General features: G+C 45.8%; 3 protein-coding genes across 11 annotated transcripts in view; 1 reads left to right on the forward strand and 2 right to left on the reverse strand.

The window, feature by feature from the left end:
• Positions 1-1,585, forward strand: part of si:ch211-113e8.11 (uncharacterized) — a 1,908-nt gene extending 323 nt beyond the window's left edge. Inside the window, exon 2 of the mRNA XM_060047266.1 lies at positions 1-1,585. This exon is cut by the window's left edge and continues 7 nt beyond it. Within this exon, the coding sequence (XP_059903249.1) occupies positions 1-669 (669 nt within the window). The 3' untranslated portion in view covers positions 670-1,585.
• zfp91 (ZFP91 zinc finger protein, atypical E3 ubiquitin ligase) lies at positions 1,092-10,965 on the reverse strand. Of its 3 annotated transcripts, XM_060047253.1 has the most exons (13): positions 10,741-10,961; positions 10,045-10,475; positions 9,736-9,773; positions 9,266-9,382; positions 8,967-9,012; positions 8,562-8,678; positions 8,109-8,207; positions 7,530-7,715; positions 6,074-6,124; positions 4,628-4,706; positions 3,987-4,101; positions 3,554-3,653; positions 1,092-3,016 (listed from the first exon to the last, which is right to left on the reverse strand). In XM_060047253.1, exons 2-13 carry the CDS (start codon positions 10,455-10,457, stop codon positions 2,065-2,067), a joined length of 2,313 nt encoding a protein of 770 aa, XP_059903236.1. In that variant the 5' UTR covers positions 10,458-10,475; positions 10,741-10,961; the 3' UTR covers positions 1,092-2,064. The 3 variants fall into 3 exon arrangements, with proteins under 3 accessions (XP_059903236.1, XP_059903235.1, XP_059903237.1); XM_060047252.1 differs by having other exon boundaries at positions 10,045-10,960; XM_060047254.1 differs by lacking the exon at positions 8,109-8,207 and having other exon boundaries at positions 10,045-10,965.
• A 1,261-nt stretch (positions 10,966-12,226) lies between these two features.
• The window catches only part of rbm47 (RNA binding motif protein 47), an 18,912-nt gene continuing 6,138 nt past the window's right edge, over positions 12,227-25,000 (reverse strand). The window contains exons 1-7 of one of the 7 annotated variants that reach the window (XM_060047256.1): positions 24,511-24,676; positions 19,832-20,710; positions 19,080-19,416; positions 18,638-18,661; positions 17,886-18,095; positions 16,395-16,594; positions 12,227-15,807 (exon numbers count right to left, since the gene is read on the reverse strand). In XM_060047256.1, coding sequence (XP_059903239.1) covers positions 15,559-15,807; positions 16,395-16,594; positions 17,886-18,095; positions 18,638-18,661; positions 19,080-19,416; positions 19,832-20,677 — 1,866 coding nt within the window. In that variant the 5' untranslated portion in view covers positions 20,678-20,710; positions 24,511-24,676 and the 3' untranslated portion in view covers positions 12,227-15,558. Of the gene's footprint in view, positions 15,808-16,394; positions 16,595-17,885; positions 18,096-18,637; positions 18,662-19,079; positions 19,417-19,831; positions 20,711-24,510; positions 24,677-25,000 lie in introns of those variants that run through there. The other 6 variants (XM_060047257.1, XM_060047255.1, XM_060047260.1 and 3 more) reach the window with 6 other exon arrangements.

The raw sequence follows: 25,000 nt of genomic DNA on the forward strand, positions 1-25,000 counted from the left end.
GGAGTGACCCTAAAGGAAAAAACAGTCGTCACCAAGACGCGAAACTTCCTGTTGGAATCTGGCTCTGCGTCCAGTGAGTCTGACGGTGACTCTGAACCAGAAGGAGAGGATGCAACACGACCCTCTCCCCGGCGGCGTTCTTTAGCGGTGACTGCATCATCTCCATCTACTCCTCACCGGCAACCACAACCTCCACCACCAGCCATACGCTCTCTCCCTCCTCCACCTCCAAACAAACTCCCTCCCCCTCCGCTAGGCACCTGCGCGGGCAGCGGTGTGTTTGCCAACCCCTTCAAGGCACAAGCGGACCAGAAACTGAACGTGTTGCAGAAACACGTTCCGCTCACGATGCAGGCCAAGCCTGCACTCATCGGGGGCAAGAGGGTGTGTGTGGCGTACCGGAAGGACGGGCGCTGCAGGTTTGGCATCAAATGCAAGTACGCGCATGACAGCGACCTCCAAAACCCACTCTCCGTCCACGGTGACCCCGGCCTGGAGATGGCCGACTCCAGTCCGGGGGAGTCCCACCCGGCTGGCTCCAAAGGAGAGGACGATGGACAGCCAGGCAAGAAGAGGAGGGTAGGACTGAGCAACACCCTGATTCCTCCCAAGCGGGCCATGAAGCAGTACGCGCAGCAGAAGGAGCGAGATCGCCCCAAGATGTCCTGAGCCTGTCCTACCAGTCGGTTGGTGTCACTGTATTTAGTGTTTAAGGGCACGTACGTTAGCACCAGATGATGACAAGCGTTGTGGATTAGCCCTTATCAGCCAGGCCAGAATCGTGAAATTGCGATTTGTGGGTAGGTGGATGATGGGTCAACCTATCAGTCTACCCACTGGACAGTACCAACTGGTAGGCACCTATCAAACATAGAAGACACGCCCCCACATGTCATGTCACTGTAGGGTCATGCCATGCCCTTGTACCGTCTATCCAATACCACCTGGTGGTATAGGAGGTTTCTGTTTAGGATTTGTATACTTGGGACTTAATACAATGTATATATTTATTCTGATGTCCTTTTTTAGCGTTTCTCGATTTCAAAGATAAGCATTGCTATAGTTGAACTAAACAAAGACAAGGCAGCGTCTCACAATGTAGACATTTAGTGATCTTATAAACAGTTTATTATGTGATGCTCTATATTGCGTATGAGAAGGTTTATTGGAGACACAACTTGGGGTTTTCATAATTGTTGCTTTAAAAATAAAACTGCTTGATCCAACATAAAACCTCAATTTTCTGAGACCATTGAGTATTTTCTGTTCTATGCCTGTGAAACAACATTAATACATTATACAGAACCCCGAATGTTGTTAAATACATTTGTCTACACTAGGGCTTTGACTCCGAACTTCGTTATTCGAGTATATTCATAATATTGTAATGACCACGGAAGAGGCAGTGAATAAAGTATTGATTAGACAGCGATTTATTAGAAACCTAATAAACCGTTGGAACACGCAAGACCGGTAACCATAGCAACGCCGGTAAACAAACCTCGCGAAGCCCAATCCAGGTTTTACTGAAGGCATTTAATGGTCAAAATATTAATAAATATTCGAATATATTCGAATATTAATATTAATAAACAAACTAACTTCGAATAGGATTTTTGGGCAAAAGTCAAAGCCGTAGTCTACGCATTAATATGTTTCATTAAACATGGTGCTATGCTATAGCTTTGCATATGTTTGTTCTGCAATAGCAAAACATAATGTCCTTCAACTAGTTTTAAACACAAATGCACGCAAACACACACTAATATAAAAGACCAGTTAAGTTTGGACTAACATTACTTCACTTTATGTACAAACAACTTCGACGTACACAGGGACTTTAAACACACGCAGAGATCGCTCCATGACACGTTTTATCCAAAACGTTATCAGAACGTGGGGTGGGGTTAAATCATACATTTGCGATTTTACGCGCGTCTCAAAACGTTGCATTATAGCATATAGGGTCACTGACAATAACATCCATCTATTTCATCCCATTTCCTCGTCTTTCATTACATGTTTAGCGTGCACGGTCCCCGTTTGTGTCGTGTCCTCATGGCGTTAGAGCAGCGCCTGCACCCCCCCGTCAGCCAGCCCCTCGGCGGTCTGCTCCCAGACCACCGCCGGGCCCTGCTGGCCGAGGGCCGAGGAGGTGGAGGAGCTGAGGACGGAGGTGTCCAGGACGTAGCCGTCCCCGTTGGCCACGATGCCCTGGTGCTGGGCGTCCCCCTGGGCCACGGGGGCCGTCTGCAGGGCCTGCAGCTGGAGGGGGATCTGCTGGAGGTGGCCCTGGGTCTGGCCCACCGGCTGGAAGGTCATGTGGAGCACCTCCGTGTGGCCCAGCTGCTGCTGCTGCTGCTGCTGCTGGGGCTGCTGGGGCTGCTGGGGCTGCAGCAGCTGGCCCTGGTGCTGGGTCACCACCGAGCCCGAGTGGAGGGTGAGCTGCTGGATCTGGGGCTGGGACACCACCGCTCCGGAATGGGTGAGGGTGAGCTGCTGGATCTGCGGCTGCTGCTGCTGCTGGCCGTGGAGGCCGCTGGTCTGGACGAAGTGGAGGGGCATCTGGAGCTGCAGGTGCTGCTGCTGCTGCTGCCGGCCGTCGGGCGACGGTGAGTCGGCCGGGGACAGGGCGATGGTCACCGGCACCTGCATGGTGTGGAGGCTCTGGTGGTCCTGCCCCAGCAGCACCACCTGGTGGCCCACGTGGTGCTGGCCCGGCGCCGGGGCCACCTCCAGGCCGGCAGCCTCAGGCTGGGCCGGCCGGACCTGCGCCCCCTGCAGCTCCAGCATGGAGGCCGGGGTGGTGATGAGCGCGCCGGCGTTGGCGGCCAGGGCCTCGGCGATCAGCACCTCGGGGTGGCTCTTGGCCTTGTGGGCGACCACGCAGTCCTTCTTCTCAAACTTCTTGCCGCAGATGGAGCAGGAGAACTGGTAGGTGGCGTCGGCGTCGTGCTTCTTCATGTGCCAGTTGAGGGACGCCTTCTGGCGGCAGGTGAAGCCGCAGATCTCACACCTGGTGGGTGGAGGACACACTCAGGTGAGAGAGAGAAAGAGAAAGAGAAAGCGAGGTAGGTATGAGAGAGAGAGAGAGAGAGAGCGAGCGAGAGCATTGTGAGAGAGGTGAGGGAGTGAGAAAGGTGAGTGAGTGAGTTATACCTGCACTGCTATTCTACAGTGCAAAATCTGACAGTTAATATCTGAGACGTTTGTTATAGGTTTTGTTTTTTTTGCAGATTAATTTATATGAATTTGCACTTTTGTCTTTATTCTGCTAATATGTTATTGATTCCATCATGATTCTTGTTTAGTCCTGCGGAACACGCCATATTGTGTCTTAACATTTACTTGATGCTTGCGGCATTAATGGTGAACAAAGTAACAAATCAAAAAGGCATCAGTTAGGAACTCTGCATGTGTGCCGCAAGACCAGAAAATGTCCACACCCAATAAGCCAGCATGGCCGCTATGCGAAGGTCTCAAGGTCTTTGATCGACCTTGCAATTTACCTTGTTGACCATTGTTGTTTCTACTATTGTAGAACAGAACTTACTGCAGTGGCTTCTCCCCAGTGTGGATCATCCTGTGGACCGCCAGATTGTGGGAGCTCTTGAACGCACGGGCGCAGAACTCACAGATGTAGTCCCTCTGGTCTGGGAGAAACACACAAGATACACAGGTCGTCACACCAACAGCTTATAATAAGCATTATTTGTTTGCATACTTTTTATTGCATTTACCTTGATGCTACTCCTTCCACTTATGCTGTGTTCTAGCTTTATTCACTCTAGCGAAGCAGTAACCACATTTATTATTTCACTTTCACAACAATCTAACGTGCGTTAGTTCTTTTCGTACCATAATTACAGATTATAGCCCTTGCCGATTTTGAGATATACTCCTATTACTTAAGGTTTTCAGAAAGAACCCTCAGAAACCGGAGTAGTGATGAAGAGATCAAGGTACGGTAAGACGAGGCCGGGTACCTGTGTGGTGTTTGGCGTGGCGCAGCAGCTGTTTCTGCAGTCTGAAGAGACGGCCGCAGGACGGATGAGGGCACACATACTTCTTCTTCAGCAGGTGCTGGTACTTTATGTGGTGCTGTGGTCAGAAAACACACAGGTGTCCATAACGTTAGTAGGACGCTAAAGGCCCAAACACATTGCAGCAATGTCACAAGCCAATATGGAGCTTTCATCCCATCATTTTTAACCAAGACAATGCATTTGGTATTTAAGGTTAATTAATTATTAAAAATAAATGTACTTAAAAAATATAAAGAAAAGAGGAATTAAAAAAACATCACCTACTGCATTGATTGTGTCTTCCTTCATCCAATTTACAGATGAAGGTCATATAGCAGATTTGCAGGGAAATGTACATAGTGAGAGCAGACTAGCCTTTGATTTGATTCCCACTCCAAATGTTCTGGGTTAAACTCCACTGTCTACCTGTAGGGATCCTTGAGCAAGATTCCCTACTCCCCTACTTAGGCATGCAGTAGACACATGTGACAGAACAGATCTATCACATTTAAGTTTGGTTTCTGTGTTAATAAAAAAGGTGTGTCTCTATGGAGGTGTATCGGCAGGAGAGTGCACGTGACAGGAGAGTGCACGCAACGTACCTGCAGGTAGCGTGGATGGGCCAACACCGTTCCACAGCCTTCGATCTCGCAGCGCACATACTGGACCGGGGGCTTCTTCCTGTAACGGGAAAGAGCTTGCGTGGCTTCTCTGCATGATGATATCAGAACTCCTTATTTAGTCTTTTGTATACAACTCTCTTCACATAGCAATGATAAAAAAAAAACACTGATATGCGAATGACGTAAACAACACCTTATTGGGGTTTTGTTAAGGTAACTGATAAAGAGAGTCATTCAAATATTACAAATATGTAAACCAAAGTTTTTGGACTTGACCTTTTACCACCATGGAAGTATGTTTGAAGATAAATAGTTCATGTGTGACTATTCTATTAAACGGACCCAAAAATCACATACTTAAAGGACAATTCCGGTATTTTGAACATTGAGCCCCCTTTCTGGTTTGTTTAGGATGAAATAGAGTGGGTGACACCGAAATTTGAACTATTAGTCCTTTCTCGGGTATTTGGCTCATTTTGAATCGCTCCTGCCTGCTTCACAATGGTTGTCTGTGTGCATACACAAACCTGTCAACCCAGCAACCCTAAACGTTCGTTTTCAAAAATGTGCAAGTAACCGAGTGGTTAGTGGCATTCGTGAAGTTTAAAAAAAAAATATCGGCGCAATATATGGTTTCTGTCGTGTTTTATTGCACATTTATCGCCAGTTGATTTCAGTTGGAAGACTCATTACTGCACGATGATATTACTCCGCCGAACCGGAAAGGTGGGCTGTTTACGTTGGTTTGAAGTCTTGTACCGTGAGCACCTCGGATTAGGGAAAATCACATAGAAAATCACTGAAAATGGATTATGAAAGGTGGCTTCTGGAGGACGCACTCGATTTTGTAGAAAGTAGATGCTGCACGGAGTGGGACCTTGTGCGGAAGTTTATATGCGGTTGTGAGGTATCTGAAAAAATAGTTCCATTTAGCAACTAACACGGATGGAAACCATATATTGCGCCGATATATATATTTTTTTAACTTAACGAATGCCACTAACCACTCGGTTACTTGCACATTTTTGAAAACGAACGTTTAGGGTTGCTGGGTTGACAGGTTTGTGTATGCACACAGACAACCATTGTGAAGCAGGCAGGAGCGATTCAAAATGAGCCAAATACCCGAGAAAGGACTAATAGTTCAAATTTCGGTGTCACCCACTCTATTTCATCCTAAACAAACCAGAAAGGGGGCTCAATGTTCAAAATACCGGAATTGTCCTTTAATATACTGCTGCAATAGGTTTTCAAGACGATAAAGTGATACATGTTCTAACATACAAAAAAATAATCCAACTCGTAATAGCAAATCAGCAGTTGAAGGGGTATGAAGACAGTAGGGTTGGTGCATGTAAGGATGTTTCAGCCCCAGTAGATTCATTGTGAACAGACACAAGTGCCTGTGAGGGATTTTCTCATTACCTTCTCTTTGGAAGCCTTGGGGTTTTATCATCTTTCCTTCGTCTCCCTCTCCTGTTGGGAGAACCATGCGTTTATCCACCCCACCAAACAATATATACATGTTCTTTCAAATTATATATTATGTAAGCATGACCAGACTATCCCCAAAACAGCTCCTCAAACATATTCACCTGTCACCCAGAAATAAAGTTATATATCAGAGAGTAATAGTGTGAGGTCGAAGAAAGGGATATTTTGGACAGTGTTAAAAACAGAATTCAGTCAAGCCAGGGTTTACGTTCACTGTGGTCTCATTATGACGTAGCAGGTGCCTTATTGTAATATTAATGATTAAATCCCCAAGCATCTGCCAACAAAGTAATGGTTCCCTTGGTTTAAAACCCTACACTGTAAGAGATAGCCAGGCAGGGAGAATCCAAAGCAGAGCCAAAACACCTTGAAATGGATCCCAGTCGGTACGCATTCATGAGGACTGCACTTCGCCCCTAGATCTTGGGCTTAAGACCCACAATGCAACTTGACTACTTGAAATTATACCATTTAATCCTTTAGAGACCTTTAATAGCGAGCGAGCATGTTGTTCAAACACACGACGCAAAGTCGAGTAGAAGTAATAATCTGGGCAGACGCACAGTAGGGTCTAAACTAGGGGTGTGAACGGTTACAAAAAATTGTAAAAGGTTACAAAACCCCTTTTTTTTCGTGTACACGGTTAACCGTTTTTTTTATTAATGACAAAAAGATTTATTTATTTTTAAAGTGAACCGCAGTCGCGCTATAGCGGGATTATTTGTTTATCAACACGGCGGATGAGCGAGCAGAATGATCACAAAACGAACATTTGTTTGACCGGTTGACATGGTTATCTCTGTGCTGTTAATTTGCAGTTGCGTTGTTAATTAGGATGTTGTCAGCTTACTGTTACATTAAACTGTAATCAGAAAAAGCGGTTATATGCTATAGACCCTAGAGTATCTGTGGTATTTTTTTTTTTTTTTTTTTACGGTTTTCGTTTACTTATTTTTCCTAAACGGTTATGATTTACTAACCAGTTACACGTGTACAGGTGTACCCCGTGCACACCCCTAGTCTAAACGGCGGCCTTCTCGCCTTCCACTTTCAAATGATGTTCCCAAAACTACGCTGGTTATCTGTGTTAGCAGACGAGACTGAGAAATCAGCAGACTTCAGTCGTTAAATGGGAGCTGCTCAATCGTATCCGGTTTTATATCGTGTATTGTAGCCCCCGCTTTAAGGAGGCCTACAAGTATACAGGGGATCGAACCCTGCGTGGAACACTGCAGCTATTACATGAAATCGACCCTTGCCTCATCGGCCCCTGGCAGATTAAGGTCTGACGGGGGGGCCCCTGGCATATTGAGGTCTGACGGGGGGGCCCCTGGCAGATTGAGGTCTGACGGCGGGGCCCCGGGTTGGCAAGCGGTTGTGAACGTACTTCCTGGGTCCCTCGGGGTCCTCCCTTGCCTCTTCCTCCTTCTTAACGTCCTCCTCCAGGGGCTCCATGTACTCTGAGCCCTCCACCTTGACGTCCGCAGCTTCTCCTGCCGTGGAGGGGAGGGTGGGGACGTCCTTCTTCTCCTTCGGCTTGGGCGGGGCCCGGCGCTTTGGCTTCAGAGCCTCTCTGAGAGACAGAAGGGGTCAAATCAAATAGGTTAATGACAACACCTCAGTCCCACACTATGACTTAAGGACAGTTGACAGTTACTGCAAGCTACGGGTTTGGGAATAGTGACTAGAATCATCTAGTCATCGTCAATATTTAATTTATACATATTTCAGACTGTACATGTTTGTGGCAATATTGCAAATCACCTGTAAGGTTGCTGCCTGTAGTGGACTATTAATAATTATCAGATGAATGGAACCATGTTTTGTTTTCTATTCACACACACACACACACACACACACACACACACACACACACACACACACACACACACACACACACACACACACACACACACACACACACACACACACACACACACACACACACACACACACACACACACACCTCTCAGGCTTGGGGTTGTAGCTTTGGTCGTTCAAGTCATCTCTGAAGGGCGGATCCTCATCACTGCTGAGACCCCCCACCTGCTCCTCTACCTCTTCACTGAAACCAAAGACAAAAACACCAGAAGTTCAGATCTAGAACCCACTAGAACCAGGTGAAGTCCACAGGGTACAATTAAAGGTCACCGAGATGTATCGGCTGTCTATGTCGCGGTGAGACGAGACGCGATCCTTCACAAGGTCTTATTGAACTATTGCATACAGAAGTGTATTTGGGGCCGTGTGGGAAAAGTTTGACTCGATCAGCTAAGTAACCAGCGGACCAAATGCGGTGCCTCGATATTTGGGTACGAAGCAGCCCTTTTGTCTGTTTGAACAAGCCTATTATAATTTGGCTTAAACTCCGTCGGGGCCTTGAGGTGCAGCCAGATGGGTTTTATGACTGGTGGGCTACCTTTGAGCTTGGGGCTGGTAGTTGCCATCGCTGGGGTGGTCCTCAAACAGAAGGCCTTTCTCTCCTGGCACATCTTCCTCATTGACTTCATCCTCCTCGGCCTCCTCCTTCTTCTGACTGGGGGAGAGGTAAAGGTCCTTCAATACACAGCCGTCACATTTACACACTCACAAACTGCCTCACTCACTCACCGATGGTAGTTTCAAAGCTCCCTACTCTAGAAATAGAAGCACTAGAAGACACAAACTTGTTGGTCTACATTGCCATTGTCAGCGCAATCAATTGGGTTAAATATTTGTGCTCTGGAGGTGGAACAGATACGGGAGACTTCTGTAATTGCCGTGTTCTTGACTTATACAGGAACCCCAAGTATATAAAACTGGTCCTATTAAACCATATACTTACATGGCTGTGGTGCCCTTCTCCTTCCCTTTCACCTGTCTCTCCGTCACTACAAATATATACGAGAGAGAAAGATAGAGGGAGAGAGAGCAACAGAGAATTTAAGAATGAACTTAACCCTAGTAGATGTGAAATGAATATATTAAAAAAAGTAAATTGAATTGATCTAAATTTACTACGGATTATCATCATTACATCATCCTCACAACCATCCTCTTCAACATCACGTTCAATCTTTATCATGCATTATTTTTTGAATCAGTTGGACTGATCAGAGGTGGGAGGCCAAGCACCAGTCTTACCTGCTAGGGTCTCTGTTCCTGGCTCACTCTTACAGATCGGCCTGGCAGAGCCCTTGGCTGCCCTGGCAGAGGAGGTCTTACCCCGGGACTGGGCTGCTGGGCCCCTGGTAGGAGAGACTAGTAGCGGGGAATAGAAGACCATTACACAGAGACCAGTAGACATATTCATAGACAAATACAGGCATGTGTATACGCATGCAGACACACAAACAGACACACACACACACACACACACACACAAAATGTGTGTATTTACTATAGTGGCATCTAGCAGAAAATTATCTATTACAGGCTCCATCCACATTATTGTTTCTCGACTGTTTATACACCATTCATTGGGTTCAGTTTGACTTTCAACATTTAGGAAACCATACATGAATGTAAATTAAGTGGCACAAACATCTGAAGAAGGGGAGTTACAACAACATCATAAAAAGCCATCCCCAAGCCATATCATTTAGCATCCTCACCATGGACATTTGTGGCAGGGTTATCCAGATCTTCCAAGCTGCGGGTAAACAAAAAAGCTATAAGAAATATATTGTTGGGCATTTCTATATAGAGCTTGGCGAGTCGTCACTTTCAGTGGCATGTCATCTTACCAAAGCAGTAATTCGGTAAAATTAGGTTATATCTTGACTGAAAGCACTGACAAAGTTGAACGACACTTTGTATATGACAGATGTTGACTCAACCATCACAGCTTTAAGAGGAAGTCAAGGTGCGACTGATCGGTAACAACAGCAGCAACAACAACATTGGGAGGACGGAATACTTACTCTTTGGTTGAAGTACTGTCACCACCGACCTCCCCAGCTTGTTCAGAGCAACCTGCAGATTCTGTAGGTTTCTTTCGTCTAGAATACGAAACTTTTCTCCGTTTGGTTGCACTTAGTAACGGAGTAGGTTCGTCTTCCTCATCACTTTTGGTATCCTTCAACCAAGCTGGCACTGACCGGGTCGACCGGTCTCGCAAAACCCTGCCAGAGCTCCGAGGACTCGGCTCCGCTCCATTTGTGTCCGATGAATCGGGTACGCCCGACTTTGGACGGCCAACCTTGCGGGCTCTCAAGCCCCTCCGCGGGCTTACGCTTGTACTAGTAGTCGGGGTCTGATCTGCGGCCTTCTGTTCCTCGGACTCTTCCCATTTATTTTCATCCTCATTTTGGCCACTCTTCGATTCCATTTGCATCTATCTCTTTCTTCTTACCTGCGATCCCCCACAAACGCAAGGTTTAATTGTAATTTGAAGAGAAGTGGAAGAGCTCTGATATAAAAACGCTTTGATTGTGAGAGGCCTTTATCCGACAGTGACATATTTCACACAATGCGTTGGATTCGTCGCAGATATTATACATACTATTTTATTGATTTATAAATTAAAACTTTTCTTAATTATCTATTCAATAATAAACCGATATCATTTTAAAGAAGCAGACGCTATTTTCGCCTTCTTAAAGCTATAGTAAACCTACTTATTCGCACGGGCCTAGAGCACATCCATTTTGTACGCTTTGTTGCGTCTCCTTTAAGCCAAAAATAAAACCAAGGTTACATTGACGACAAGGAACACATTCTAGCCGACAAAAAGGCATTGGGATCGTCTCACCCCGTTCATTGAAACATGGCGGATGGGAACTGATCGCCTTTTTATCTGGAAAATAGCAGCAGCGAAGCCATGCCAAAGCTCTCAAATGGCTGTTCTTTGGTATTGTGGGAATTGTAGGCTATTTTAAAAACGTTATCGACGGCATTACGGCAGCTACTGTATAATTTATCGTTTATTATTTTGAATTTAAACGTAACTCAAATATGACTGGAAATACAAAGCCTTCGTTTGAATGTGCTATAGTTAAATCATCATTACATTATTATTGTTAATGATAATAATCCGTAATGTTATTTATCAGAGCTTTAAAACTATAGTTGAAGCAGTTAGTCATTAGAATATTCTAGCAACGAAATCACAGATTTATATTTTGTGAAATGTCCTTAAGATTAACTATTGTTTGCGCCTGTATTAACTAGATTTGTATTTAACTGTATTTGCTCCGTTAATATGGATACAGCCAACATGGCCGCTGCAGAAACAGACGTGTCTCACTCTGGCACGGAAAGGACATGCCACCAGATGGCGGTGTCCTATAAGGTTGGATGAAGACCCATTAAAAATAGCACCCCTTTCTTACAGACACCAAAAAACGTTGAAAATGCGTGCTTAAACTAAAGAAAGCAGAATGAGACGTTATTATCAGTATGTTCCAGCGTCAGATTAAACGCTGGGCCTTTGTAATGAAACAATCAACAATCTTAAATAAATAGCTTGGTTCCACAGGACCAGATTCAATTTTGAAATATAATGTTCAACAGTTAGAAGAAGACGTTGTCCTTCTTTGTGGTCATTTCAGGGAACATGGAATATTGAACAAAATTAAATATAGGCTTTAATGGACGACTATGTTTGTGTTGCTTATGTGTTGTTAAATAAAGTAGGCTATTCATTATCTAACATAATACCATGCATAGTTTAAATGTTCCTTCTAACTGTTAAATATTTGTCCATATTGTGTGTGGGCCTACTCAAGTTGGTCTACATCGAGTTATAGATACGAGTTCATGCTGGAAACTATAAGATTGAGTCAAACTTGATGCCAGTATGTTTCTGGAGCAAAGGTGAGCTACACCAAAAGATTAGGAAATTATTACAAACCATGGGGCTCTTTTCTTTTCAAATAACACATTGCTGCACTGAACATTGAGGTCAAGGACAGTTTTTAAAGCCTAATACTCCAGAACAAAAGCTCCATTCTGGACTTTCATGGCGGACTTAATCATACTTTAATATTTTTTCATGATCTGGCCACGTTCTACGTTGTGTAGTAGACATATCAGGCTGGAGACAATGAACTGTGCATTGTACACTGTTTGGTAAACGTACATAAGGGAAACCAACACACCACATATTTTTGAAAATGCTTTATTTACCTACTTTCTTAGCTATAAACATAATGCTGAAATAAGTTTTCTTTTCAAACAAACCTTCTGTTAGAAAATAGTCTGCATAGGCATACAAAGATGAAGAAAATAGCACTTTTTTGCCTAAGAGGAAAATTAAAAGTAAAATACAAACAACACGAGAAGAGTTAGCGTGTTAACACATATTTTTTGGACGGACGTTTCTAGCATAGCTGAAGACAGTAGTGGTTCATTGGTCACAGGTGCGGTAGGCCTGCAGGTCGGAACGCAGATGTGAACCAGATCACATGATCTGAGGAGGAAGTGTGCCCAGATCTTTGTCACCTTGGAGTCAGCCTGTCCATGTCCTACAAATTAGTACCATCCAGTCAATGGAAAATAAAAAAACACAAAGATTGTAACACCACTGTGTTCCCAATCACAACGAATCCAATTCAAAAATGTACATGTTAATAGCATGAAACACATTTGGAAAAAACAACAACACAGCTTCAATGTTTAAAACCTACTGGACACTTTGGCAAAGTTTTTTTAACTGTTTTTTAACGCCTAAATAAGGTGTATATAAAGAATAGATATTCGGAAAGACAAAAACATTTGATAATATATTATATACGTTATTTTCTCACTTCACACATAAACCAAGTAATGTATATATTAAATATATCCTGACTTGTCATCGCAAAATAAATTCATAAAAGCTGTATTAAGCAGTTGTTTTTTGTTTAGTTTTCTAAGAATAATTCCAGTTACAAGGAGCAGAGAAGCAGTACAGTATAGCATGCAACGTCCACAAAAGAATGGCTTGTTTGCAACCAGCTAATGCTAATCGTTTCATCAGCCCCTTAGCTAGTTAATATCAATCTCAACCATGGAATGGAATGTAAAAATATCTTATTCAAAGTTGCGGAATGCTTTACCAGTGTAAATGTGTGCATTTAATATAAAAAATGGCTGTTTTGGAGTGTTTAATTGTCAATCAGCAGCTTTATCTTTGTGAGTGTGAGTGTGTGTGTGTAGGTATATGTTCCCAGCGCTTTGGTAGTACACGCACATTGGCTACTTGCATATCATTGAGTGAGGTATTGTTCCAGTCGTTCCCAGTTAGTGGACTAGTTTCCAGTTTAAAAAGTGCCAGCTCAACATTCATAGGGGTCATTTTCATATTTGCTTCATCTTTGAGTCAAAGCTCTGTCAAACACACAGGCACAGAGCTAGACAAACCAAACCCCTTCAACATTTGAAATTATGCTAAGTAGCCTGTATTAAATATCTCTTCATTTGAAATCGGCAAACATCTGCCATTTTAAACATGGTTAAGTGCACCTTGGTCAAGCCGAACCGAAAGGAGAGGGAGGGGGAGAGAGAGAGAGAGAGAGAGAGAGGGAGAGAGAGAGAGAGAGAGAGAGAGAGAGAGAGAGAGAGAGAGAGAGAGAGAGAGAGAGAGAGAGAGAGAGAGAAATGGAAAGTGATACGGCAGGCCTTACAAAACGAGAGAAAACCAGAGGAAAGGTTGTCGGAGAACAGTAGACATGTTAGCTTTTGCAAACTAGAGCTGTTTACTCTCGTTTCTCTGCCTTCCCCACCACACTGCTCTTATTTCATGGCGTTAGAAAAAGGGTTGTGTTCTACGATGTTGTGATGGTCTTTTCTCACTTTCACCACAGATGTTGGTCTGGCATACTTTGTTAAGGCACAGCTTGAAATATAAAAAAACTGAGGCCTGAGTAGGCTTATAAAAGGCACTGTTTTCAGAAAGACAGAATCTTCTTTTGGTAAAAGATACTCACTGAAACCATAGATATTAACGTTTTCAATCCGAGAAGATCGATGGCCCGTGCCATGGAGAGAATAGGTCAGAAGAATTGTCTCTTATTTCTCTCCATATTTGTTCACTTTTTAGGAGTTAAAACGACGCAAAGATAATAATAATATAACAATAAAAAAAGAAATACATAAAACCAATGAAATATTCAAAAACATCAAGCAAGTTCAGTCTTCATCTCCTGGCAAATGTCAAGTTACACTTGTCTACAGCTAATGGTCATGTCGCTGTAAATGTGTTGTGCATTAAAAACAATGCCAGATGTGCCAGCATCACAACCCATCACACCAGTGGCAAAACTATCCAGCTCACTTCAAATTTAGTATTTGTTCCTCATGTTATCAATCAGAAAAAAAAAACATAGTTAGCTAGGTTTCTGCAAACAAACCCAAGATATATATATATTTGAATAGGTTAAATTGGCATAGAAATATGCAAACTAAATATAGGCAAATAAACACAACACATTTAATCTTCGTTTTAGATAACCAAAAAAACATAACCTAAACTAACCAAAAACACCACAGAGGCACCTATTATGTATACTTCAGTACGCTGCACACATACAGTGTGGACAGACCACAATACAAAGAGCGTAGAGATCTCTGGAATGTTCTATGTTAATGGTAAATACTAACCACTTAAAAAATAAACAACTACAGAAACCCACCATCACCGCTGGCGTTCTCTTTTCTCAGTTGTTGCAGATTTTATACTATTTTATACTTTTATGCAATTTTGTACTTTTTTTCTCCAAATATTTTCATATATATTATATAACCGTTAGAGATCCCCATGTTTAAAAAGGCATTCTCTTTCTCACTTCAAAAAACCCTAAATACAAACAGAATACAAAGTGGAGCGACACGAGAGAACTCTCACTCTTCACAAATACTTTAAAGTACCTTCGAAGCCCCAACAAAAACGACACCTGAAGCCACCAGTGTGGGGATAGAGGAGTGTGGGTGGTTGTTGGTCTCGCAGGTCTTGTGTAGTGGTGCAACAAGTGACATGGAGCGATGTGGGGTTCCACAGGGTACAATATGTGTCACTTCCTGGGTGGGTCTGGTCGGGACTGGTTGGGAGGTGCTAACCCGCTGTGGCGAGGCCTTTATCTGGCTGCTGCCTCGGCTCCTCCGAGAGGCCAGAAGTGGACACTGACGCAATCAAAGATCATCCATTCGGCATCAGTTTTACCAGCAATGTTATTAGAAAACCATACGTATACATATATAGATGTATATATACATATACATCTATATATATAGGCTATATATACACAAACATATATCTATATAATCTCAGAGTTCTGGAGGCCCCAACAAGACCCCGACACAGTTTCACGATGGTGGTGCGAGACCAAAAAACAGTTGAGACTCCGGTCCCGGGTCGCCGTAGTGAATCAAAACAGTCCAAACCAAAACCCCCCCTTTAAAACAAGCTAGACTAAAACTGGCGCTGAGTGGCGTTCTCTGTGCGGCGGCGGCGTGCCTCAGTAGCTCTGGTAGATGTCGTGGAGGGGCATCTGGAAGGCGGCCGTGGCGGGAAAGGCCTGCGGCATGGCGTAGCCGTAGCCGCCGTACGTGGCCGCGGCGACAGCGGCGTTCTTCTGCAGGGCGACGAGCGCGGCCGAGTTGGCAGTATAGCTGCCGATGGGCATGTAGCCGGCGCCGTACAGGCCGGCGGTCGGAATGCGCTGCACGTTGTGGGCCATGGCATAGACGGGCGTGATGGGGCGGCCCTGAGGGGGAGGAGGAGGAGGGGAAGGGAGAAGGAGGTTGGGTTGTCAGTTAGGCGGAGAGAGGGTCATAGCGGAATTGTAGCGGCATCCAACTTTGTGTCTGGGTTTGTTAATGAATCATTACGTCGCCAACAACGACATTATACTATTCTTCGGTGTTTATCCTGTATCGATATGGTCAAAACAGCTCTTGCTAGCAACATTGTGTGAGAATCAGAAAGTCTTACTCATTACTGAACCCTTTGGCCTCTAAGTGAACTGCAGCCTATTCTCCACAGAACTATCATTAACTGAACTTTTTGACGGTTTATGACTGTTGCTGATGTTAATATAAAACTGGCAATTAAACTACTGCTGTAGACAGTACAGTACATTACAGTAGGAGTACATCACATCCCTCATTCTGTATCTGCTCTGATGTGTGTTTGTTTCCCAAATGTCATGCCTGTTCTCTCTGTTTCCTTTTAGTACGTAATGACTTGTTTGCTGTTGAGGGACCAATAAAGTGGATCCCCATTCTAAGGGGGTGTCCCCTAACATGCGCCAAGTGTCAGGGGGGAGCGGTGCATAAGAGGGCGTGTCCTCACCTGGTAGGGGGGAGGTGTGGACACTGCGGGCAGCATGTTAGCCGCGGCGGCGGCGGCGGCGGCGGAGCCGTGCTCGGCCTGCTGCATGGCCAGAGGCTGCATGAGGTGCTCCATACCGTGCATCTTCCCCTCCTCCATCATCTTGGCCCCGGGGCCCGCGCTGAAGACAGAGTACTGGCCCCCCAGACCGGACAGGGCCACTGAGGACAGAGAGCAGAGGGGCGGCGGTGAGGGCGCCACCTCGGGTACGAACGGGCCAGTGGGCTGATTTGATTGGTGGACGTGGATCGTGAGGTGGGGTAGAGATTTATTGATTTATATGGAGAAAGAATTTCTAAGGGAAAAAGAGTGAAAGAGAAGCAGACACACACAGGCTGGGAGAAGGGCACCCTGGAAGGAAGGTTTAAGAGGTTGCACAAATTGGCTGGCGTGCTGTGATTGGGATTATAATGGGGCTCAACTCTGGATTAACCCCAACATTGCAAAACACACAAACATGTGCACACACACACACGCACGCACGCACGCACGCACGCACGCACGCACGCACGCACGCGCGCGCGCGCGCGCGCACACACACACACACACACACACACACACACACACACACACACACACACACACACACACACACACACACACACACACACACACACACACACACACGCACAAACCCACACACACTCACATGCCCAAGTCAGCACTCACACAAAAACACTCACATCCAAACATCCTCTCTCACACAGACATGAAAACAAGTCTAACACAGCGTCACTGATTGTTTCAGAGGCACAATGTTCTTTTAGACGTGATCCTTTCATTTGCCCACAAAGTGAAATTTGGTTTGGGTTCAAGGTCTTTCCACAGGGACCATCGAGAAAAATCCATGTAGACTAAAGTCTCCTCTGGTCCGTTGATGGCTGGATTACTTTGACGGTGGATGAGAGGATCCACTACATTGCTTAACATAGTTAAAAGTCTTTAACAACATGTAATGTAAAAGTTGTTTAAGTTCCCTTAGAATGAACGGTAACATAACAGGGATATACGATAGAAGGAAAAAAGCAGTGACTGAAACAGGACCCAGTGAATCTGTTGGGATGTTTGCACATTCAACTCCGGCCCTGAAGGAACAGTGGTTTAGTCAACAACACAGCTGAATAACTCCAACATTTGATTTTTTACTACAAATTATCTTGGAAAGCAAACATGCGATCAACCACTTTCAAGCAATAGCCAGGAGGTGAATTAGCGTGAAGCAGAAAGAGCAGCAGAATAGTGCGCTGTCAGGCTGACAACAGGAAATCAGGGAAAAGAGTTTGGCGTTAGTGCCGCTTCCTGCCATCCCACCACTACCAACGTTCCCGGCCACGACTTTCCCAGAATGCAGCACCACACAGAGAGGAAACGGAGAAGGAAGGACTTTTGTTGTTTGAGTGAAAGGTTTGTGTGTTTTAGGGAGGGGGTTGTGGGGTCATCTATCTCACTGACTTGTGCCAGGTTTGATGCCAACGGGGTTGACGGATGAGGCCAGCTCCAGGCCAGTCATCAGATCATAGGGCGTATCGGACTGCTTGGCCTTGCCGTCATGGTAACGGCTGTAGATACCGCGGCCGGCGGAGTAGCCTCCCAGGTACGACCCCCGTGGCCCGGGGGTCCGGGTACCTGGTGCGGCGCGGCCACGACCCCGCACAGTACCTGCTGATGATACACAATATTATATTATATGAAGGGTATATAATATAATATCATGAGGTGGGCCTAGGCTGGTGGTGCAGACTCTAGGTCCCGAGCAGAGCAGGGAAGGAGGGCAGCGCGTAGCGACTGGGCTTTGTTTATTTTATCCACCAAAATGTTTCTTTTGTTTTGGAGTTGTAGCTTGAAATGGGTCCGGCTAATGTTATGCTGCCGTATTATGCTAATTCCTCACAGCATCCAGTATCTATGAAATATAAAAGGTAGAGCGGGAAAAACGATTTCTCTACTTTTTGGAAATTCCATGGGAATCTTTTTCAGAAGTCTTCTCTTCCTCTTTTTTTTTTTTTTTTAAATGCGTTTCAGTGTTTTGAAATACTAGTGTTTTTGTTCGTGAACATCATCGTCATCATCATCATCATCATCATCATCATCATCATCATCATCATCGTAGATGTAAAGTGACAGCAGAGCAGAGAGGAGGTGTTAGACTGGGAAGCATGTTTGTCATTCAGGTATTAGGAAGGAATAAGGATGTGAGAGATTACCATCGTTCTGTATCATTGGGGCTCCTTTGGAGAGAAAACCAAAACACAATGATTGTTGAGAGTCGAATAGATTGTGTCTCGCTTCCACCCAAAGACCATATATAATCATCAACAGTAATGGGATAAGCATTCAAATTAAAATGGTCCAGGTCAAGTCTTCCACATTGAAACAACTCTTGTGATTTGAGGCCACAAAACCTTCATCAAATTAAACTTTCAGCCAGTAAAGTTATAGCCATCACAGATTAATTGTGTCATCATAATTTCCTACGAGTTATATTCATTTAGATTGAGATTCAAATGATTCAAATTAGATGCAAACAACTGAAAATGCGAACAGCTTTTTCCATCAACAGTACCAAGAATACAATAATCGAGGGAGCACAGATCCTTCCATACTCAAACTGTATTAAAAACATGAAGACATGTAGCGTGTTCTTACCTTTCACGAAGTAGTCCCTGTTGGGCCCGATCAGCGTGCTGTAGGGGTATCCGTAGTACGTGAGCGTGTACGGGTCGCACTGGTAAATGTAGTTCGGCTGGGGCGTCTCCGCCGGCGCAGCGACAGCGCCCCCTTTGGAGGCCTTCTGGTAGCGCGTGTACTGCTCCTTGTCCACAGGCTTGGCCAGGGTCACCTCGATGCAGGAGCCCTCCACCTCAGTGCCGTTGAGGTGGTCCATGGCCAGGACTGCGTCGTCCCGGGAGGTGAAGTGGACAAATGCGTAGTCGCGGATCTTCTTGACGCGTTCTACGCAGCCTTGGTTCCATTGGCCGAATACCTGGGAGGAACATGAGGAGACACATCAGACACTCACTACTGAGGATCAGAGCCCAATCAGTCTGGTTATTGTCTGACTTCTTTAAATGGTAGAAAGACCAATCGTGACGAATCTTACTGATCTCGGCCTGTCTTGTTTAACTGGTATCCCATGGCATAAACACAGCCAGGGTGAGTGGTTTGATTCCCACTTGGGCCTGAACACTGCAAAAGAGTATTCACTTGACTACCCCATTTGGCGTGTTCAATATGGTCAGAATATTTACATTTTGGTTTGAGGATTATCCCAGAGATCCTCCTGTACTTTGTATTGGACATTGGTGTGATCAACGTGGAATCTGGTGCATTTTCTTTTCTTTTGTGACTAATCCCAGGAATAATGACTGACAGCCGCAGACAGAGAATAGGACCAGTACCTTCCGCAGGGTCTCCTCGCTGGTCTCCATCATGAGGTTGCGGACGTAGAGGATCTTCACCGTCTCCATAACGTCCTCGTCCACGTCGATCTCCGGCTCCGCCCAGTCCACGGCGATCTGGTGTCCCCACAGCTGGATCCTGCCGGGCATCAGCTTCCGGCGGGCCATGGCGGCGGCGCGGTGCGACTCGTACTCCACGAAGGCGAAGCCTCGGTTCTTCATCTTGTCGGCGGCGCTGGCGTACACGATGACGTCCAGCACGCCCTCCGTCACCTTGGACACCTCCTCCAGGATCTCCTCCCGCTTCTTGGTCTTGGGGATGCCGCCGATGAACAGCCGGCAGTTGTCCACCGAGCAGCAGACGCCCAGCAGGCGGCCCGGGCGCACCTCGTAGTTGTTGAGCTCCCGCACCGCCCGCTTGGCCTCGTGCTTCTGCGTGTACATCACAAAGGCGTAGCCGCGGTTCTTGCCGTCAAAGTCCATCATCAGGCGCATCTCGTAGATGCGGCCCACCGACTCGAACACGGGCACCAGTTCGTCTTCGTACACGTCCCGCGGGATCTTGCCCACGAAGATCTCACAGCCGCGCGGGGGCGCCTGTCCGTCCCAGCCCGGCGGGGGGCCGTACTTGCGCTGGCCGTTCTCCTGCACCATGTCGTAGCCGGTGCGCTCCATCAGGGTCACCAGGGCGGCCTCATTGGGCGCGCCGGCCACGCCCTCAGGGACGGACACGTGGTCGTGGTGGGCGAGCAGGTGGGAGGGGCCCGCGGGTGGTTTGGCGCTGCTGGAGGGGGCGGACTTGTTGCTCATGGTTACGGAAGAGGAAGCGGGGTCTTCGGCTGTCATTCTGAAAAGACCATCCAATGTGGAATCTGGAGTCTGCAGGGTGGGGAAGAGCAGAGGGAATCGTTTAGGTCCCGGAACGTAGATTAGGACTAACATCATAAGGATCAGAGGTAGAACACGTACCAAGGAGGTGCCAAGGCCGACACTGGGAGTCCACTCTTAATAATATAGTCCTTATGATAACAAAACATGTGATAATAATGATAATACACAGAAGTGTAAGCGAGCAAAGGAATATCAATAAGTAAATCCATTGGATAGTGAGTGAGGACAACAAGGACAATTATCTTCTACTCTATGTCATCCTGTCCAGAAACCAATTATGCATGCAGGGCAAAATCATCAGGAACAGAGCGTCCTAAAGTGTAACATCGATCCACTGAGAACACTTAACCTGCATCCTTAACTGCGCCCTAAGGGTATTATATGCCCTCGTGAGAAACACATTGTGACAAAATACCGGCATCCTCAAAAGGGTTGCGGCCTAAGCAAAATTCACTTTGCTGCGATATGCGCCTGGGAGTCGCACCAAATGAGAATACGAGGTCTATAAATCACGCACCCTTCCCTAACTATCCCTAGTTTTACTGCACTGTTATGCTGAGGTTCTCAGTCCCCGGCTTGACCTTTGACCCCGATCGGGGGGAATAAAGGGCTGTAAACCTTGACACCCTCGACTCAAGGTTCACAGGGTTTAACCAGGTCACATGGGCTCCCCTTGGGTGACTTGTGTGTATGTGAGCTTGTGTGCGTCTGTCTGTGTGTATGTGATCCTCAGAAATGTGAAGTCCAATTTTTCCATGTATTATGGTTCCAACACGCATTTGGTCCCAAGGGCAGATTGAATCGGGCTGTCTTCAAGCGGATAGAGTTAAGCATTAGACCACCACTAGCTGCTGCACTAGTAGCATTAGACCACCACTAGCCACTGCACTAGTAGCATTAGACCACCACTAGCCACTGCACTAGTAGCATTAGACCACCACTAGCCACTGCACTAGTAGCATTAGACCACCACTAGCCACTGCACTAGTAGCATTAGACCACCACTAGCCACTGCACTAGTAGCATTAGACCACCACTAGCCACTGCACTAGTAGCATTGGACCACAGCTAGCTGCTGCACTAGGAGGAGTGGGTAGTACTGTGTAGAGAGCCCTGGGGACCAACTCCAGGTCTGAAGCTGGTGCCTTGGTCATGTGCACAGGCAGGAGTATTAACCTAGCGTGCATGTTTTATGGTCCTAATGGTGTTTGAGGAAACCAGAGACCCTGAATGAAACCAACGTGAACGCAGGTCAGAACCCAGGACCTTCTTGCTGTGAGGCCGCAGAGCTAACCACTGTGCTAACCAGAGTAAGCCTGCATGCTTTTGTGTAACTGTGTGTGTGTGTTGCTTTATTAACAAGTGCATAGTAAAGGAGAAACAGAGAACAATCAGAAATCGGCTTCCGACACATAAACCTCTTACTGCCCGGCCTGTTTTCCGTCCCCGACAGAACGGAAAAATGCCCAAGTATTTAAATCCCCAGATAACCAGAGTTTATAAAACATGGGGACGACCAAACAAAGACACAACCTGAACCAACTGAGTATAGTCTTTTCCCTCTGACCAAACGTGGTCACCTACGTAAACAGGCCATAACCAAGTAACCATGGTAATGAACGGGGGTTAGACCTCACCTGATACCCACACCTCCCAACTACCCATGTCACAGAAATAGCTAGCTGTCAAGGTAAAATTGATAGTTTGACCACCAATAAAGACACTTGAAAGACAACTAGAGAACTAGAATATATTAAATATGTATAACCCATTACATTATGAGATAATTAGCCTATTTTTTAAAAGACAAATTCTCAACCCACTTCATCAGCGGAAAAGAAAGCATAACTAGCATGGAACAAGTTTCAAATTTGTGTCTGTTGTTTTTGGCAACGTCTGGTAGGTGCATCGCCAGTGAGTGAACTCCACGCACGGTGATGATCGGTACTATTGATGACGGGACGGAAGCTATTCTGTTTAGCAAACACAAAAGAGCCATTTCCATACGAAATGTAAAAAAGCAGCGGGAGAGAGAGAGAGATGTGCGGCCGCTAGCACTTGGATACTGTTAGCTTAGCCGCCGGAAGCAGTTAGTTCTTTTAAACACCTCCCCACACTTCCCCTCAGCGCCCAGAAGCCTCCCCTGTGCGATGACGGCGTCCCTTATCAGTCTTTATCGGGGCTGTTTAATGACAAAGGGAGGACAACATTCAGGGTGGGAGTTGTGCTACTCCCGATACAACAGAGCTACGTGATATCCTCACTCGACACACGACCAACCGGCTGGTGGTGACCGCTTTCTAGACGGTGGTCTGGTGGTCTGGTGGTCCGGCCAGAGAGGTTTGTATTATGTTGGTATTTCCAGTTAAAAGCACGCCGGGGTTGATAGCATGGAACTGGGTTGAAATGCTACAAATGTGCCAAGTGGTTTATCTCATTGACAAGGTAAACGTTTAGGAGATACCTCTTCCTTAGTGAGATAAAGAAAAAAATGATGTGTGTGTTTGTGTGTGATAGCCACACAATAAAATAGGGAAAATGTTAAGAGGACAAGGAGATGACTACATTCAGGGGGGGAATTCAGCGGTACGGAAAATAATAAACAACAAATGTATTTGCTAGCTAACCCATTGACTACCTACCTCTGTTCTTAGTAACAGCTGACCTTTAATGCAGATGTGTGTGTGTGCCTGTGTGTGAGAGAAACATGAGGACATGAGGCGACCACAGGTAGATGATTAACCACAGCCAACGCAAATCACAGCTCACTCACATGAACAGAGAGGGGAGGTGCATTTAACAATCTTACAACCAGTGTTCCTGATGACCCACTCCATGAAAAAAACTAACGGTCTTCACAGGGTCACGGACACAAGCTTCAAGATAACTTTTATAACGTTTTATAACGGGGGCAACATTATGTATATGATTGACCGAGGCACCTGATCCTCTACATATTAACTGTGTCTCAAAGTGCTACTGTTGTTTGGAGTACTGTAGTGTCTCTGTAGATCTGCGTGTGTGTCAGATTTGTGTATCGCTACCAACTGAATACACGTTGCTATGGGAACATGACGTATTTCGTCGAGTGCCCCCTTAAATCTTATAGTGGATATGAATTCTCAAGACCTCTATCACAGTATTTAGCAGTCATTCAGCTTCTTCTGAACCCCACTCTCCCAGGCACGTGGAGACCCAGTGGTCACCCACTGACCCCCTAACGGGGTCAGTCGTCTACAAAACTCTAGCCGCACCAGTGAAACACCGGCATTCTCGCTGGCTTTTCAATGTCGTTGTTCTTTCAACCCAACCGACAACCATCTGGTATTCCAAAATGCAAATGACATTAAAATGTTATTTCTGATGTTAAAAATACTAAACTCAACTCTACACAAATGAACCTAAAACGATATATCAAGCTAAACCTAATCTAGAACTAGAAGTTTTCACAGTTTACATTACCTCAACTGCCCTTTTTAATTTACCTCATCTGTCCTGCCCAAAGTCTCCCAAAGCAACCCTTGAACAACACAAAGCATTCAACCTAAAGCTCTGACAGCCTTCTCTGTAAGCCGGTAGGCGGCCATTCAATTTAAGCAGCCACAGTGTTATCAAACTGTAACAATTCCTCAACCACAATGCAAAACAAGGCGGTTACAAAGAAGGATGTGCAACCGAATATGCAGAAAACTTTTGTAAAAGAGGAAACCGTGGCAGGACAGGAAAGAGGAATAGAGAGAGAGAGAGACAGGGAGAGAGAGAGGAAGGGTAAAAGCAAGCATATCTACCCCTGTTCTTTCAAAGCGCTCCGCACTCTTGACGGCCTATCTGGGAGTGTTAGTCCACCTCCATAAGAGACAGGTACAGAAGGGCACTGGGAGGCGGACCTCCTTAACACACAAACACACACACACACATATACACACACACACATACACACACACACACACACACACACACACACACACACCCTGGGCCAGAGCTTAAGCCAGACCACAAGAGTGTAGGGAGGAGGGGCTAAAATTGTTTGTGTGCTTGTGTGTGTGTGTGTGTGTGTGTGTGTGTGTGTGTGTGTGTGTGTGTGTGTGTGTGTGTGTGTGTGTGTGTGTGTGTGTGTGTGTGTGTGTGTGTGTGTTTGTGTGTGTTTGTGCGTGTGTGCTGTGTGTGTGTGTGTGTGTGTGTGTGTGTGTGTGTGTGTGTGTGTGTGTGTGTGTGTGTGTGTGTGTGTGTGTGTGTGTGTGTGTGTGTGTGTGTGTGTGTGCATTGAGATGGGCGGAG

Source organism: Gadus macrocephalus, chromosome 3 (genome assembly GCF_031168955.1).
Source record: "Gadus macrocephalus chromosome 3, ASM3116895v1".
Lineage (NCBI taxonomy): Eukaryota > Metazoa > Chordata > Actinopteri > Gadiformes > Gadidae > Gadus > Gadus macrocephalus.